The sequence below is a fragment of the Ascaphus truei genome, chromosome 1 (genome assembly GCF_040206685.1).
Source record: "Ascaphus truei isolate aAscTru1 chromosome 1, aAscTru1.hap1, whole genome shotgun sequence".
Taxonomy (NCBI): domain Eukaryota; kingdom Metazoa; phylum Chordata; class Amphibia; order Anura; family Ascaphidae; genus Ascaphus; species Ascaphus truei.
Window position 1 is genome coordinate 473754801 of NC_134483.1, and position 15774 is coordinate 473770574.

Here is a 15774-nt window from a genome sequence, read left to right on the forward strand (position 1 = left end):
ATGCAGTTGATGTGGTCTACTTAGATTTTGCAAAGGCTTTTGATACGGTTTCACACAGTAGGTTAGTGTACAAAATAAAGCAAATTGGACTCACTAAAAATATATGCACCTGGATTGGAAACTGGTTGAAGGATAGACAGAGGGTTGTTATAAATAGAACTTTTTCAGGTTGGGCTAAAGTTATGAGTGGAGTACCTCAGGGATCGGTAGTGGGACCCCTGCTTTTTAACTTGTTTATTAATAACCTGGAGGTTGGAATAGAGAGCAAAGTCTCCATCTTTGCTGATGACACTAAATTGTGTAAGGTAGTAGAATCAGAGCAGGATGTAATTTCTCTCCAGAAAGACTTGGAGAAACTGGAAACTTGGGCAGGTTAATTGCAGATGAGGTTTAATACAGATACATTATAAGGTTATGCATTTGGGAAGCAAGAATAAACGGGAGACTTGCCAATTGAATGGGTATAAATGTAGGGGAATCCTTGATGAAGATGGATTTAGGAGTGCTTGAAGACAACAGGCTTAGTAATGGTGCCCAAAGTCATGCAGTAGCTGCAAAGGCAAACACGATCTTATCTTGCATTAAACGAAGGGAAATAAACATAATTATGCCCCTTTTATAAAGCTTTACTAAGACCACACCTTGAATATTGAGTACAATTTTGGGCACCACTCCTTAGTAAATACATTATGGAACTAGAGAGTACAAAGAGACACCAAATTAATAAAGGGGATGGACAATCTAACTCAGCGGTGCGCAAAGTGGGGGGCACGGTGCTGGATTTGTCTGGGGGGGGGGGCACGGGCGGTTGCAGAGGCCCCGTACTCTTCCCCGAGGCATTAAAATGAAATGCCTGGGCATCGCGGGAGGCCCCTGCAACTCTAAAACTTACCTGGACTCTGCAGGCGTCACTTGTGTCCGTTAACGCCGCGGGTCATGTGATGTCACACGTCAAATGACGCTACAGGTCACGTGACCCCGAAGTGTCATTTGACGCCGCGCGAGGCAAGGAGGGGGCTCAGAACAGGAGCGGGGGGGGGGGGGAGGAGGGACGGTTTTCCCTCAGGCAGTAAAACTATTTGGTGGACGCATGTCTTTTTTCCACCTCATCTACTACATAACTATGACGGAACACTTCCTATCCTTGAATGGTCTAAACATAGATTTAATTTTGTTAGAGAGACTATTCCGACCAGTATCACACTGTGTTCTTATTTTTTTATATTTCATATCTGACTGCATCAAGTGGAGATAGACATTGGATCTGCCAGCACCACTATCTGGTTGTATATATTCATTTTAATCTATCTATTCTTGTTGAGCGCCAGAGATATATAATTACCATTCCTATTGCTCATATCTGACCAGGGGTCAGAGTTATATCTAGGCTGCCCTCATTCCTCTTTCATTGTTATTAGCGCTACCTATTGTTTTCCACAGTAATACCATACCGACCAAGAAGATCATTGCTCAATAACCTTAGGCTAAGGCCATACAGCCTTCACCCTCACGGAGGTGGGCGACTGCTGTGATGTGAAGCAGGTGCGTTTTCCGTCCATTGGGCGAACCGCTCACGTGACCCTGTTGCGCCAAGAAATCAGTTTCAACTGATATCTTGCGCAACGCACGCTCCCTCCTGCTTGGATCTGCACGGTCTATGGACGCGATCAATGCCTTTAGGCAATGTGCTCGCGCCCCATTCAGATGTCTGCGGCAGTATGGACCTGCCTTCATTGTCATGGGAACCTCCTTTGCAACTACCAATATGGTAAAATCTGTTGAGGAGACACAGTTGTTCATCCTAAACTTAAGCATTTATAGGTCCGACCCTGGCTCTTACATGGGAGACAGGAACAAAAATAGATCAGTGGTACAGCCGTCCCCAACTAAAAATAGAACTCCCCAGCAAAAAAAGATCAGTAAAAGCAATTTATTAAAGTACATAAGAAGATATAAAAAAACATAAACAAAAAAGAATCCTCCTCCACGCGTTTCACGCCCACACTGGCGCTTTCTCAAGTAGTATGTTTACATATTTCTCTTACATGGGAGAAACTAGTAAATCAAGGGCTCACAATGTCATTCACATCTTGCTTTGTGCACATAACTTGTCAACTGGAGGAATTTCTGTAAAAGTTTTTGGAAAGCTTCCTCTTCTCCCCACTCCATCCCCCCCCCCCCCCCATAGGTGCAATAATATCCAAGAACATCCAGATGCAGTCCCAGTTCCCAGTCCCACTTGCCCTTTAATCCGCTGATGAGCACTTCTGGGAAGATTCTCACCATCAAAACGGTCCAATTAGTGCCTTAACATTAGCCCGAAAAGCATTTTCAGCCAAGAGTCTTTATCATTTTTCCATGAAGGCAAGGTAGTCCTAAGAACCATTCCTGAGTCCAGACATTGTTTCAATGGAATTAGGAAAGTGTGCTTAGATTGCTGTGTCCAAGGTCCATCAAATAAATGGGAAGAGGAACTCCATTGTCTAGATCTAGTTCGCTGCCCATCTGCTGTACTAACTTAACAGATATGCAGACCTGGAGAAAATCTGACAAGCCATTTGTTCTTCACTCTGGGTACAGAAGAGGCATGGCAGCTTCCAAATGGTGGCTTTCCTGGAAATTGATCTCCTTGGAAGAATATGCTATGTGCAAGGGAGCCCCTGTGGCCCATCCCACTAGGGCTATTGCTATTTCAAGGCGGGGTGGGGGGGGGGGAGGGGAGCATAGGCATATCCTACAGATATATGTAATGCTGCTACCTGGTCAAGTATTCATAATTTTTTTTTTGAAATGTAAGATTAACATTGAGGTCTCGCAGATGCAACGTTGAGCATGAAGGTTCTGTAGGCAGTAAGTAAAGTCCTAGGGAAACCTTCAATTATTTAATGCTGGTTTTAAGACGTACAGTAGATTACTGTATATTAAAATGGGGGGGAAAAAAGCAATATTCATGTTTTTTAAAAGTTTACTTTTCTGTGAAAGATCTTCAGGAATGTAACCATCTATATTACATTTTCCAGAAGGCTTTACTATATGGTGATATCCTGCATATTCTGCCTTTTTTTTTTTTTCTTGAATCTTGATTTCTAGCACCGGGAAATAAATCCCTCCATTTACTGAGCATTAACCCTATTTTCTGCCAGTAGACACTGCATTAAGCATTTCCCAGTGGCAGCAGCTTGACCATGTTTAGGGTAAATATGTAAGGGGAAGTGGAAAGATGTAACACATTCCAGAGTAGTTTCAGTTCCTTTTACTTTTTCTTTTGAGATCAGGCGACAGGGTGGACTGGTAACTTGATGTCATGGCAGATACATATCACATTAATTATTAATCAGTATTTTTATGAGCTTTTAGGCAATTAAAGATTTGGTAATTCCCCTGTCCAAACAGAATCTGTGTAACAATCTTCAGACATCAGTAGAAAACTGGAGAGAAGAGACAGGCATCCGGAGCAACAGCAAGGAAACGGCAATGATTGATGGTAAAAACCCATGGTCAGAGAAAAAGGGCTTTATTGAAAAACACAAGTGAGATGAGCAGTCCCCATGTTCTCCCTCCTATGCGTTTCACACCGCTGGGGCGCTTCGTCAAGGAACACATGTATCAGTAGAAAACTCCATGGTTTGTGGGAGGACTCAAGCTAGCTGGTGCTGTGGGGTAGAAGGTAGAAGGATTTGACTATGTAGAATGATTTTAAGGCAGTGTGATGTAATGCAAATTTTATATATGGTAGAAGGTAGACGAGAATAGACACTCATTATTATATATTATTATACAATTCATCATTTACGTTTTTGTTAGAGGATATCCCCTTAAATATACAATGCCTCTTTGGAAGAACTCCAGGGGTCTAATTCAATCAGCAGAAACCTTTTTGTCAGGGGAAAGTGTTCAGGTGGAGTTAGTTTTTCTCCTCTTCCTGTGAAAATTCACTGCTGTCTTTGAGGTTTGTAGGAGCACAGTTTCATCATGGTGGAATCGATTTGTTGATTAAATGAATCTGTCAAGATGGATGTTTAGATATTAGGTGCCACAGATGGCTTCCGTCTTTCTTCCCATAAAATTAAAGCCTTTAGTGTTATTGTAAAGCAATCTACACCCTTCATTTGCTCCGGTATTGTTCCCCGAAGGACCTGGCAGGTCATCGCGCATAGAGTAAATTGAACGCTTACAACAAGAACAGTGGCCTTTTATTGTGATGTTTGTTTGAGAGGAAGTTTAATTGGGTTGTGAAAATAATTGATTACACTTTAATGTGTGTATTCGTTGTTCCTTTGTTTTTTTTTGTTTGTTTTTAATAAAAACTGTTCAGCTCTGGCATTTACTGGGGCAGTCCCACATACCTGGCTAAACCTTTTTATATAGGATTTACAATCAAACGGGCTTCTCTACCCATCTAACCATGCTAATAGCAAATATTTGACTGCTTTCATTTAAATAAATGTAATTGTATGTGGCCTTCTAATGGGGAAATGTTTTCTTTACCTTTAGCCGCCCTATCCTTGACAGGACCTGATAATGGAGTAGAGGTCTCGGGATATGCAAAGCATGACAACAGGAATTAGCCAGAGGAAACCAAACCTCTCCTAAGTCTCAGCTCATCACGCTTACAGACGAACTTTAAACATTTCAAAATACATGTGTGTGTCAGATATTGGTAAAAAGGCATAGATGGCAATTTAAAACATTTCACTGGCACTAGTCCACTTTCGTCCTCCTTTCTAAAGGACTGGTTACAATGCAATTAAGAAAAAAACTTGCATCTGAATATTTGTGTGTGTGTTTAATATAGCTAGGAAAGTCTAGGGCTACAGTATGTACTGATGTAGCCAGATTGTGTTCCCGCGACTGCAGGATGCCATGGGAAACAGACCGTTGCATGCCCCTGCTATGGGAAGAAAAGTCACAAGCGGCCCATAAGCCAATATTTGCAGTTGCTGTGACTGCTCACTGCTTTCAGATTCCCCCAATCAGTGGTAAAATGCTTTTTTTCCCTGTGGCTCTGGGGAACGTTATTCTGGCTTTATCTATCTGGTTTACGGCTCTTTGGAGCAAAGAGTTTTTGACACACCCCTGTTTTTTGGAGCAGAGACTAAGACTGCGATTTAAGGGTTTCAACTGATTCCTCTCGCAACTCGCGCCCCCTCCTGCTGTCGTGCGCCTGCGCGGTCTATGGGTCAAAAAACTTAACGTTACTAAGTTACTCCCTTAACTTTGAACTTCATTTAGTACATGATAGCAAAAAACCCTGATGAAGCACGGAAGTGCGAAATGCGTTGCAGTTACGTTGCACAGCGAGCCAGAACTTGGTGGATGCGCACACACACTCCAGGAAAGACCATACAGGGAGGGCCGGAAACTCCTCAAACACAGAAAACCTTTAGTTGGCGTTGCAGTGGAGGACTGCCTTTTACATTTTAAATTGTAAGTGCGCATATACTCTTTATTATCCTTGATACATTATATATATTATTATTATTATTATTATTATTATTATATACTGATCTTTGGTGCACTCCTTTTTTCCTTCTATCCCTGGAGATTGCCAATGTGAGATGGCACACATTTTCTATCACGTAGACCTTGTTAGCATGAATCTATTACATCTTACAGCGGTTATGAAATCAAAATTGTTTATGGTGGGTTTTTTTTTGTTTTTTTTTGGTGAATTTCAATAGTCCTAATTTCTCCGTATTCTACTTCGCGTTCTTCGTCTTGGTCGTCGTTTTCTTCGGAGCCTTGGTGCATTTTCAGGGTGAGATCTTTTAAACATTGTACCCTTTTGATTTAATTATATTATGGACAAATGTTTAGATTCAGTTTCATTGCAGTACATCTGTAAAAGAGACTTCTGTGATCATTGTTATTTGATATTATTATTTTGTACTTCGTGCTGTACAAAATAAAATATTGCATTAATAAAAAAGGAATTCAAAAGGTAGAAACACGTTAATGCCTTGACGTGGCTTGCATCCTTATAAAGCTTTGGCCAAAGGGTTTAATTAAACAACCCTTATTCATGAGAATATTATTGAAGTATTTAACTCTATGCTAATTACTTTATAATGTATACAACGAAAGAAAAAAGCTCAATGCTACTGTACATCCAATTTGACAAAATATAAAGTAATGGACACATTTGTTGACAATCACTTTTTTGGTCTTGCTGAGATTCATTTGGAGACCCATTTTCTTGCTTCCATGAGTTTTTCGATTTGGTACTTGATATTTTCTGGACTTGTGGCAAAAATAAGTAATCTGCAAATTGTAGGTGACTCAAGTGTTCAACGTTGATTTTTATTTATTTTTTGCCTCCCAATCCCATGTCTTGAACAAGTCTTGGTGTTGCAGTGAAATGCTTTAGTAACATGGTGTCTACCTGCCGCACTCCCTTGCCAATCCTCATCTTGCTTGTATCTTCTTGTATAATGGTTGATGTGGCATTCTTGTAAATGTTTTATTTCAATGTTCTCCTCTTCAACACTTTGTCTTAATGTATCTACAACTGGTGATGTGTAGATAGAATCAACTTTGTTTTTTTTTTTTTTGTAATCTACAAATCCCCAAACTGGGTGGTAAATCACATTAATTGTTTCAGGAAATCACTTCTTGTGCTACTAGAATGGGGTCCACTGTGAAATCCTGGTTGTTCTTTAGGCTGGGCAAATTCCATAGTTTGTTGTAGCTGATAAAGTGAGTATCTTCTATTTTAATATAGCAGTTTGTTTAGGGGAACTCACAGGAAGAGAGTTCTGGCACCTTTGTTAGATATTTTAAACCAGAGACATAACATAAAACACAGACAGAGCTCAGTGCACATCCAGTAAAACTTATACACGGTACAGTGCCTAAATACATGTATAGATAACTATTAAATAAAATAGTCTTTTAGTTTAACATTTTGGCCAAATTGTTGTAAGCCCCTGAGCCACTGCAACTAATTTTGACAGATTTATTATAAATCATTCTTCCTGGCAATGCACAGGTTATTAAGAATTTATATTAGTGTTAGGGACCCTTGAGATGTGGTCTGCCGTGCAGTGGCTCAGGGGCTTACAACAATTTGGCCAAAATGTTAAACTAAAAGACCATTTGATTTAATAGTTATCTATACATGTATATTTAGGCACTGTACCGTGTATAAGTTTTACTGGATGTGCACTGAGCTCTGTCTGTGTTTTATGTTATGTCTCTGGTTTTAAATATATATATATTGCCATGCTCAGTAGCACTCCTCTGTGAAACTTGTATGCTTATATATATGTTGTGGTTATTTTGGGGGTTCAATATGAGCTTGTAGGTGTCCTGTATGTTTTACCTTTGTTAGATACCAAGAAATACTACATACAGGTAGTCCTCGTTATCCAACGTTTCACTTTACAACGAATGTCATATCCAACGCTTTACAATGCAACCCTAAGGGCCGTTTTTCAACCCTGGAATGCGTTATCTGATGCCTGAAAGCGTTATCCAACGCTCACCGCCACTAATTAACATGGGTCTCACGTTACAACGGTTTCACTATCCAACGCTACTTCCAGAACGGATTCTATTGGATAACCGAGGACTGCCTGTACATTTAAAATGAGTCTGTAATAGTGACAAAGGGTTAAATATTTTGGATATTCTTTATTGTAAGATTGTTTACTATAGTTTTATGTAGAAATTCATGCTTTTTATTTTGGTTCCAGCATCTTATTTTCCTTACAAAAACACACTACATTTGTGTTTATTTATGACGTGTGTGTCACTGCAAATTATGTGAATCGGGCAAACATTTGGAAAGAAAGTTGTCTAATACTCATGTGTTTGCTTAGAGCGTAGCATGGCTTTTGGTCAACAATGTAGAAACCACTCTGTTTGCTTTAAGGCTTTAATTAGTTTGAAATGCAAACACGAACTGCACATTGACAGGATCAAAGCATGAAGAAGTAAACAAAAAGGAGTTTCAAAAACTACACAAAGGTAACATTTTGTGATTGGTGGCACATAACCTATTGAGATGCTTTGAAAAATGTGCTGTCCTCCTTGAGACTAAAATGAACTAATGGTAGTGGAATGTTTAATAGGTTGAGTGTAGGCGATTGGTAATTAAAAAAAAAAAAAAAAATGACATGCACTAACCCTTCTGACCAGGGCTGTAGAAATTAACTCATCCCCTCGTCCAGGACACGTGACTTTTATGTGCAGACAAGGATTGGACAGTGTTTATAGTGTCAACTTGAACTTGCAGAGCAGGCGCAGGCAGCATGCATGTCACTCACCGCCAGAGCCTCTAGTGAAACACCCCACAATGCATTGCGCAGCAGCGGGCCATAGCATTGTTAGTTTGGTGCAATGAAGCACAGCACGCGGTTGACATGAGTCTCCTCCTGCTACTTTGAGGTGTGTGTGTTGGGAGCGTGTTGGGAGCATGGCCGGATTAAAGCTTTATGGGGCTTGGGCTTGCCCCCTCATTCTCACTCTACTTCTCTCTCTCACTCCCCCAAATCCTCCCTTCTCTTGCTCAATCTCCCCCCCCCCTCTTACTTAATTCTCCTGACAACTCCCTCTGTACCCTCCTGAGAATTTTTACTACCTTGGGGAGGGATGGTGAAGAGGGCTGCTCAAGTGCAGCGCTGGCCACACAGGCGAATGTTGGGCAAACTTCTGGTGCCACCAACCAGGTACACCAGTAGGGGGAGCAGCACTACTGGGTCCGCTGCTTGTCCGCAGTCAGATGGGGAAGTTGCCAGCACCAGCTGGGCCCTCCCACTTCATGTGGTTCCCATGAATAGAGGTGCCCAGGCATGTGTCCCCACCTTAATCCACCCCTGAATATGACCCTGGTATTACAGGTAATCTAATAAAATATGTAAGAAAAAGTGACGGGGGATTGCACCTTTTGTAGATATCAACCATGATGAAAATGCCTCAACTCAACACAACTTTATGCTCTACTAGCTGAAAATAGCCAGCGTTGCTCGGGAATTCTAAGAAACAAACCATCTATCCTTCTCCTTTTATCATCCTTACCCCCTTCTCTCTCTCTCCTTCCCCTCACCTCTCACCACTTTCCTTTAATACCTTATGGTGTCCCCAATTTGCGCTCTCGCGCATTGTTTCTTTCTCCTAACGTGCCAACTGACTTCCTCTCTTTGTCAGCTATAAGGTTTACACAGAAAGCAATCTGACTGTCACCAGGTTATGTGCATTTTATCATGTCACATGCCAAATTCATAGCCTACCACAGGGGTGGAAAACTTGAGTCCTCATGGGCTACCAGCAGGTCATGTTTTCAGGATATCCCTGCTTCAGCACAGGTGGCTCAATCAGTGGCTGACTCATTATAACTGTTGGTGGTCCTTGAGGACTGGAGTTGGCCACCCCTCGCCTACCAGATAGAACACAGCCAGTGGCTGATTTGCTTAAAGGAATTGAAATAACTCCTCAAATTAACAATAGAATGTATCAAATTTCCAAACAGACAAAAACCTACTCATTGATCTCAGGAACCATCATGCAAAATGTGTTAACTATCCCTTAAGAGGAGTACAAATGCATAGCGAACAGACTAACAACTTTCCAAAATATATAGTAGCTTATTTAAGGGCAAATGTATCAAGGCAGAAATGGTGCAAATAAACAACCATTTCAAAGAAAGAAAGAGAAAAAAAATTCCATTGATGTGAATTTGATTTCCCTCCCTTTGATACTCGATGTCTCAGAGTTGACTCTAAGGCTTCGTCCATGGTATGGCAGACCGCATGTCCGCACACTGAGCGAACGGACTGCCTAAAGGCAGTGTGCGTGCGGAAGCGGGAGGGGGCATGTGTTGCGCAAGCAAGCAGTTGAAACTGATTTCTTGGCGCGACAGGCCGGCCCCGTGAATGGTTCGCCCAATGAGGCCGAACCAGCTTCGTGACGTCACTAGCACGCCCACGGACGGCGCGCATACAATGGCCAAGGAAAGCCCCCGCTTTCCCTCAGCCTCCGCATGGTAGAACTGACTATGTCCGCAGCCTAATGGTAATTTCCCCATCGTTCTCAGTATTTTAGTAAATCGTGTGTTTGTGTATATATGTAATATAGATCTGATGCAGCACTCAAAGACAGAACACACACTGTAGGTCGCACTAAATAGAAACACTTTATTTGGATATTAAAATAGTGAAATATAAAAATGCTGCATATATGGTTAAAAAGAACTACAGCTTATAACTGCAGTGCTTAGCGGGTCTGTGCAGGATGGCATGTCTCTTATCTCAATCGTGGGAGAGCGTTGCTGGTGCGACCGCTTCCTGAAACGCTACGATTCCTTGCATGCGACAAACAGGTCCTACACGTTTCACAACTGTTGGTTGTTTCATCAGGGAATGGCAGGTCTGTGATCGGTGCCATATTTAAAGGGACATAAGCTCCTCCTACACTGATTCAATCTAAACGATTGATTAAACACACACACACGAACATTTGTATGTATTTTCAGTCTAAGGCACACGTAATATATATACAATGAGAATACAGTTCATAGTACAGAAAACAGGTGTGTATGCAGCTACTACATATAGCCTAAAACCTCTTTATTTTATAAGTTGAAACAGTGTACTGTAATGAGTACATTGGTCTAAAAACAAATCCAAGAGAGCTGGCTCATATTGACACAAAATCTATACATGGTATTTAAAACTATGCTACAATACATATTACATTTTAAAATTATACATAAAATCACTTTCAAAAGGTACTTTATTTGTAGTTACTATTTGATTTTGAATAGATGATCGGCATTGACAAGCTGATATGTATATGCTACAATACATATATGTACCATAAAATGATTATTATTTTCTTCTAAATTTAATTTGTTGTGTTTTTTTTTTTCTATGTACTAATCTGTGATTTATCTGGTTTTACAGACACTCGGACTCTGTTCAACCCCTTTTTAATTTCATATTGCATGCATCCTTTGATTTTTGTCATTTTGGTTTGCATAGTTCTGCCTGTGCAATGGTTATCCACACCATCTGACCCTGGATTAATTTCCGCTCATACTTTCAATTGTCCTTGCCAATACACCTACTAGCCTCACACTATAGACTGCTAATACCATTATAAGATTTGTAGCGGATTTGGCACTTGTCCTCTTTATTTAGTGCCCACTGTCACCTGTGTCTGTATGTATATATGTATGTAGCAAATCCGATGCTTTTAGATATGGGCCTTTTCTTGCGAAATATGAAGTATTCTGAGCACAACTTCACTAGAGAACTAAATGTCAAAGATTGAAATAGTTTTTTGTAAACGGTAGAACAGAAGTGAATAGGTGTTGATTGCTTTTGTCATGCAAGAAAACTGTGCTTCACATTGTGGGATTTGGCTTTTTAGTCATGCTTTGAAACGATATATAGGTGAATTGTTTTGAATTCGACGTTATAGTTTGATGCTTGTATGATTTGAGTGAAGCAAATAAAAGCAACTCAGTGTAAGGACCAGCGTACATTATTGCCGGTTTATCCCACTTGCCTTCTAGTGAGGCTGTAGCTGCACAGACATACAGTACAGGATTACCTGCAAATGAATTGCCAGTTTTTGGATCTTCATATCAGTTAATGTAGGTCTTTGGATGGGGTAAAAACTGTTAAGAACCGTCTATTCCACAGACTATACAGTATTTAAAATAGAACTTGAGTGCACTAATGTGCCTCACCCACATTCCAAAATCCAGTCTCCTAAACCACTCAATGTAAGATGCAATACTCTGGTTTATTTTATTACACCAACATTCTGGTCCAGTCGAGGATATCTGGTTGCGGCCGTTTAGTCTCTAACGTGGCCGCCGGCACTTCCGCTGGAAGCTGGCACCAGCCCCTAGGGTAAGTAAACCCCCTAAGCAATCAGACCTTACTCTAAAACCCTCACCATAAGCACTTGCCCTAAAACCCCCTACCCTAACTGCTAAAACCCCTTAAATTGACCCCCTATCCTAACCATTAAAACTCGTTAAATTAACTCCCTACCCTAACCAGAAATAAAACTTACCTTAGACGGGGTGGGGATTCCAGTGGGCGAATTGGCTGCAGCGGAGGGTCCACCTGCGGCGAAGAGGCAGCCATTTGTTCACGGCGAAACGGCGAAACGGCTGCGACCAAATGTCCCGTTCTGTTCTCCAGCATTTTGGACCCTTTTTTTGAAAGAATTTTTTTTTTTATAGAGAACTATTAAATACATGGTATTACCCTCAATAAAATGATGTTTGTTCGCCCCAGAAGTAATAGAGGTATCCAAAGTGCTACATAATAATCTTATATATTCTGAATATTTAATTTATTGTGTTTAAGAAGTATTTTTATGCTTTGGTTTTGGTAATGTATTCCTTTAACTAGTAAACAGCAACGCAAGATAAAACATGAACTTTTGATAAAACTAAAGTAAGTAATGTAATTCCAATATAAGTGATCATTTTTTGTTGTAATTAAAATGAAACGTTCATGAAATTGGATGTGAATAGTCTACCTTTCTCTCTGCAGGTTATGAGAAGACAGGTGATGTTTCAGAAAAGACCTCTCTAGCAGATCAAGAAGAAGTAAGAACACTTTTCATCGGCCAACCTCAACTTACAAAATTCTGCAACAACCATGTCAGGTAAAGTACTAACTAAGGTTTCCTCGTGTGAAGTGCTCTAGATTCGTTTAATTGATCTCACAAAATAGAAGCCTATCTTCTCTCTCTCCTTTTTTTTTTTTTTTTTTAATGTGTAAGTCTAGTTATGCTTTCTGTTGTTTTGAGGATCTGGTCCATCTGTTAGTATTGCAATAAAGTTACATAGTGGATGAGGTTGAAAAAAAGCATGCATCCATCAAGTTCCATCTCTGCTAAATTTAGACGACAGTTACGTTATCCTATATTTGTACTTACAATATATTGATCCAGAGGAAGGCAAATAAAAACCCCCAGTGAAATATCATCTAATTATATCTCAGAAGGGGAAAAATAAATTCTTTCCTGACTCAAAATACTGTCAATCAGATTATTCCCTGGATCAACATCTTTCCCATTTCCTTGTATACCTTTCTAAAAAAAAAAAAAAGACTTTTTTTTTTTTTAACAAATCTATTGTATTTGCCATCACAGTCTCCATGGGTAATGGATTCCATATTTAACTGCCCTTACTGTAAAGAACCCTTTCCTTTGTTACTGGTGAAATCTCCTTTCCTCCCACCTTAAGGGATGCCCCTGAGTCCTTTCTACTGTCCTTTGGATGAATAGTTCTATTGAAAGCATATAGTATCTTTTATTTTTTTTCAAATATCTTCCCAAATAATTTGGTTCTCCTTCAAATTTGTTAAAAGTATAAAAGTTTGGAAGTATGAGTGAGTTTTAGCTCTGACTTTTTTTGGCCTTATTGTTAGATTACACTATGTATCATGTAGAAGTTCTTCTGTAGGTAGTTCTTATGGAGGATTGCTGTATCTTTCCTAGTTGAAATCCTGTGATTTTTGAGCTCCTCGTAGGCCTCAATTATACCAGAAGCTGCAGAGCGATCTGGTGATGTCATCGTAGCAGCGCTACATGTGCACATGCAGAAGCAATTTGTAGCACTACTGCAGAGGAGACATGACCAGTTCATCACTTCCTGGTTTGTTTAAGATGCATTGTGATTGGCCGTGCCAATCATGTGATGTGGCCGTCTCTTGTGAAAAACAAAATCTCAAATCTCTTCTCGAGACAGACGCTTTGCAGTACATCGTGATTGGTATGTGCGCTTTCATTGCATTTGATTTGTTTTGAAGCTGCGTGGCGTCGCGCCTGATTTCTGGTATAATCCCGGCCTTAAGATGCTTTCAACATTGATAGTGATATTTGTAACTGTAACACTGTTGGTTGTTGGAAAACAAAAAGTCTATTTCCCATTTGAGTGAGAGCGTTCCTAAAAAAATAAGATTGTATCGTTTTTATTCTAGTTGATTATATTAAAATACTCTCTGACCATAGGTATGTGTATATATGAGTTTGTATGTGTACAGTAGGGTTAGCCAATCACCATTTCCCCACAAAACAATATACATGACTATATTTATCACAATAAAGATCTGTTGAAAAGCAAATTATTTTTTATTTTATTTTCTGAATAAAACTAAATACCTGCACAGTTATTTATGAAGTGTTACAAGACAGATTAAATGTGTTTTTAAATCACATTTTAAAATAAATAACACCCTCACTGGAAGAAAGAGGAATGGGGCAAGGGGATGAAAGGAGGGGTGCGGGGGTCCGGTTTAATTTGGCAGCTCTGCCTTTGAAGCGTATGACTTAAACTACGTCACTAGCTGTTCCTATAATGTCAATGCCATTTAAGGCATATTAATATCACAATAATAAATATTTTCAATATTGACTGTCATTTTTATTATCACAGTACCACAATCATATCCGTGTATTGCCTATTCTAGTGAACAGTACACAAATATACAAACATTCTCAAATATTGTACACACACACACACACACACACACACACACACACACACACACACACACACACACACACACACACACACACACACACACACACACACACACACGTATTTATACATATACTCTACATCTATAGGATGTTTCTTTTATACAAGTTCAAAAGTGCTTTATTTCTGCACACACTGCTACTAAATAAAAATAAGTGCATAAATAGCGCTGTGACCTAGTGGAAGTACTGTAGAAATTGAGCGAGAAAATAGAACATTAAAACCAACAGAGCACAACCTGGAACAGCTGGATACATCATTGCTACAGGAAATAAAACAAGATGCAGATTTTCATGGATGTCCCATACCTGCAATTTTATTACATAGTTTTTCAATTATAATTGTCATGCAATCATACATTTATGTTTTGTTTTATTTGATGTACTGTAACATTATTCTGGATAAAATAAAGTGTCCCTTAAGCATTTTAGTTTATGTAGCCAACTATAATAGAGGCAAAGTGGGAATATTCCTCAACAATAGGTTGAATTTGCTGGACATATATTTATTTTTTCAACCTCATCTACTATGGTATGTAACAACTGGGTGTTGGAGGGAGGGCAGATGATAAATCGGTATCAAAATCAATTAACATACAATAAGGCAATAAGCTGGCATAGTGACCCTCACCAAGGAACTTATTCTATATTGGTTGAAGTGGCTGATTGGGTCGGTGTAAGAGGCAACTCCCCTTTAAAGTCACTTTTCGGGATGAAAACAGCCCAATTGAACGCTCCGACTGATCTAGACTAAACGCCTGAAGCTTTTACTGTACCAACATTTGTTGTGTAGAACACTCTGCATTGAATATAACATTTGTATGCCTTTCTCTTGTGTTTTTAAGCACTGCGAAATACAATGTTCTCACGTTCCTGCCAAGATTTCTGTATTCCCAGTTCAGGAGAGCTGCCAATTCCTTTTTCCTGTTCATTGCTCTGCTTCAGGTGAGTCGGAATGACAAAATGCTGCTGTTACTAGTGGATGTATATTTGCTACCTGCGACTGCTGTGCTTGGGAGCTTTACATGAAAACTCTGCAATGCTTAGCAATGTAGTCTGCCGGTACATGTAACAATATAGAGACCAGCGTCAACAAGAGCACACCAATAAAAAAATGGTACTAATAATAAAAAAGGGAATGCATATTGTAAAGTGTCTTGTGCAATAACTGCAAATACAATGTCATACAGCAGTGCAAATATAATAGTGAGTGCATAAAATACAAAAAAAAAATATATATTAAGACTTCACAAAAAGCCCTATTTCTGT

The 15774-nt window shown here is 39.7% G+C and overlaps 1 protein-coding gene across 5 annotated transcripts in view; it reads left to right on the plus strand.

Moving 5' to 3' along the window:
* The window catches only part of ATP8A1 (ATPase phospholipid transporting 8A1), a 194740-nt gene that overhangs the window by 13424 nt on the left and 165542 nt on the right, over positions 1–15774 (plus strand). For all 5 annotated transcript variants that reach the window (XM_075567160.1, XM_075567150.1, XM_075567179.1 and 2 more), the window contains exons 3-4: positions 12513–12627; positions 15351–15450. In XM_075567160.1, the coding sequence (XP_075423275.1) occupies positions 12513–12627; positions 15351–15450 (215 nt within the window). The remainder of the gene's footprint in view (positions 1–12512; positions 12628–15350; positions 15451–15774) is intronic.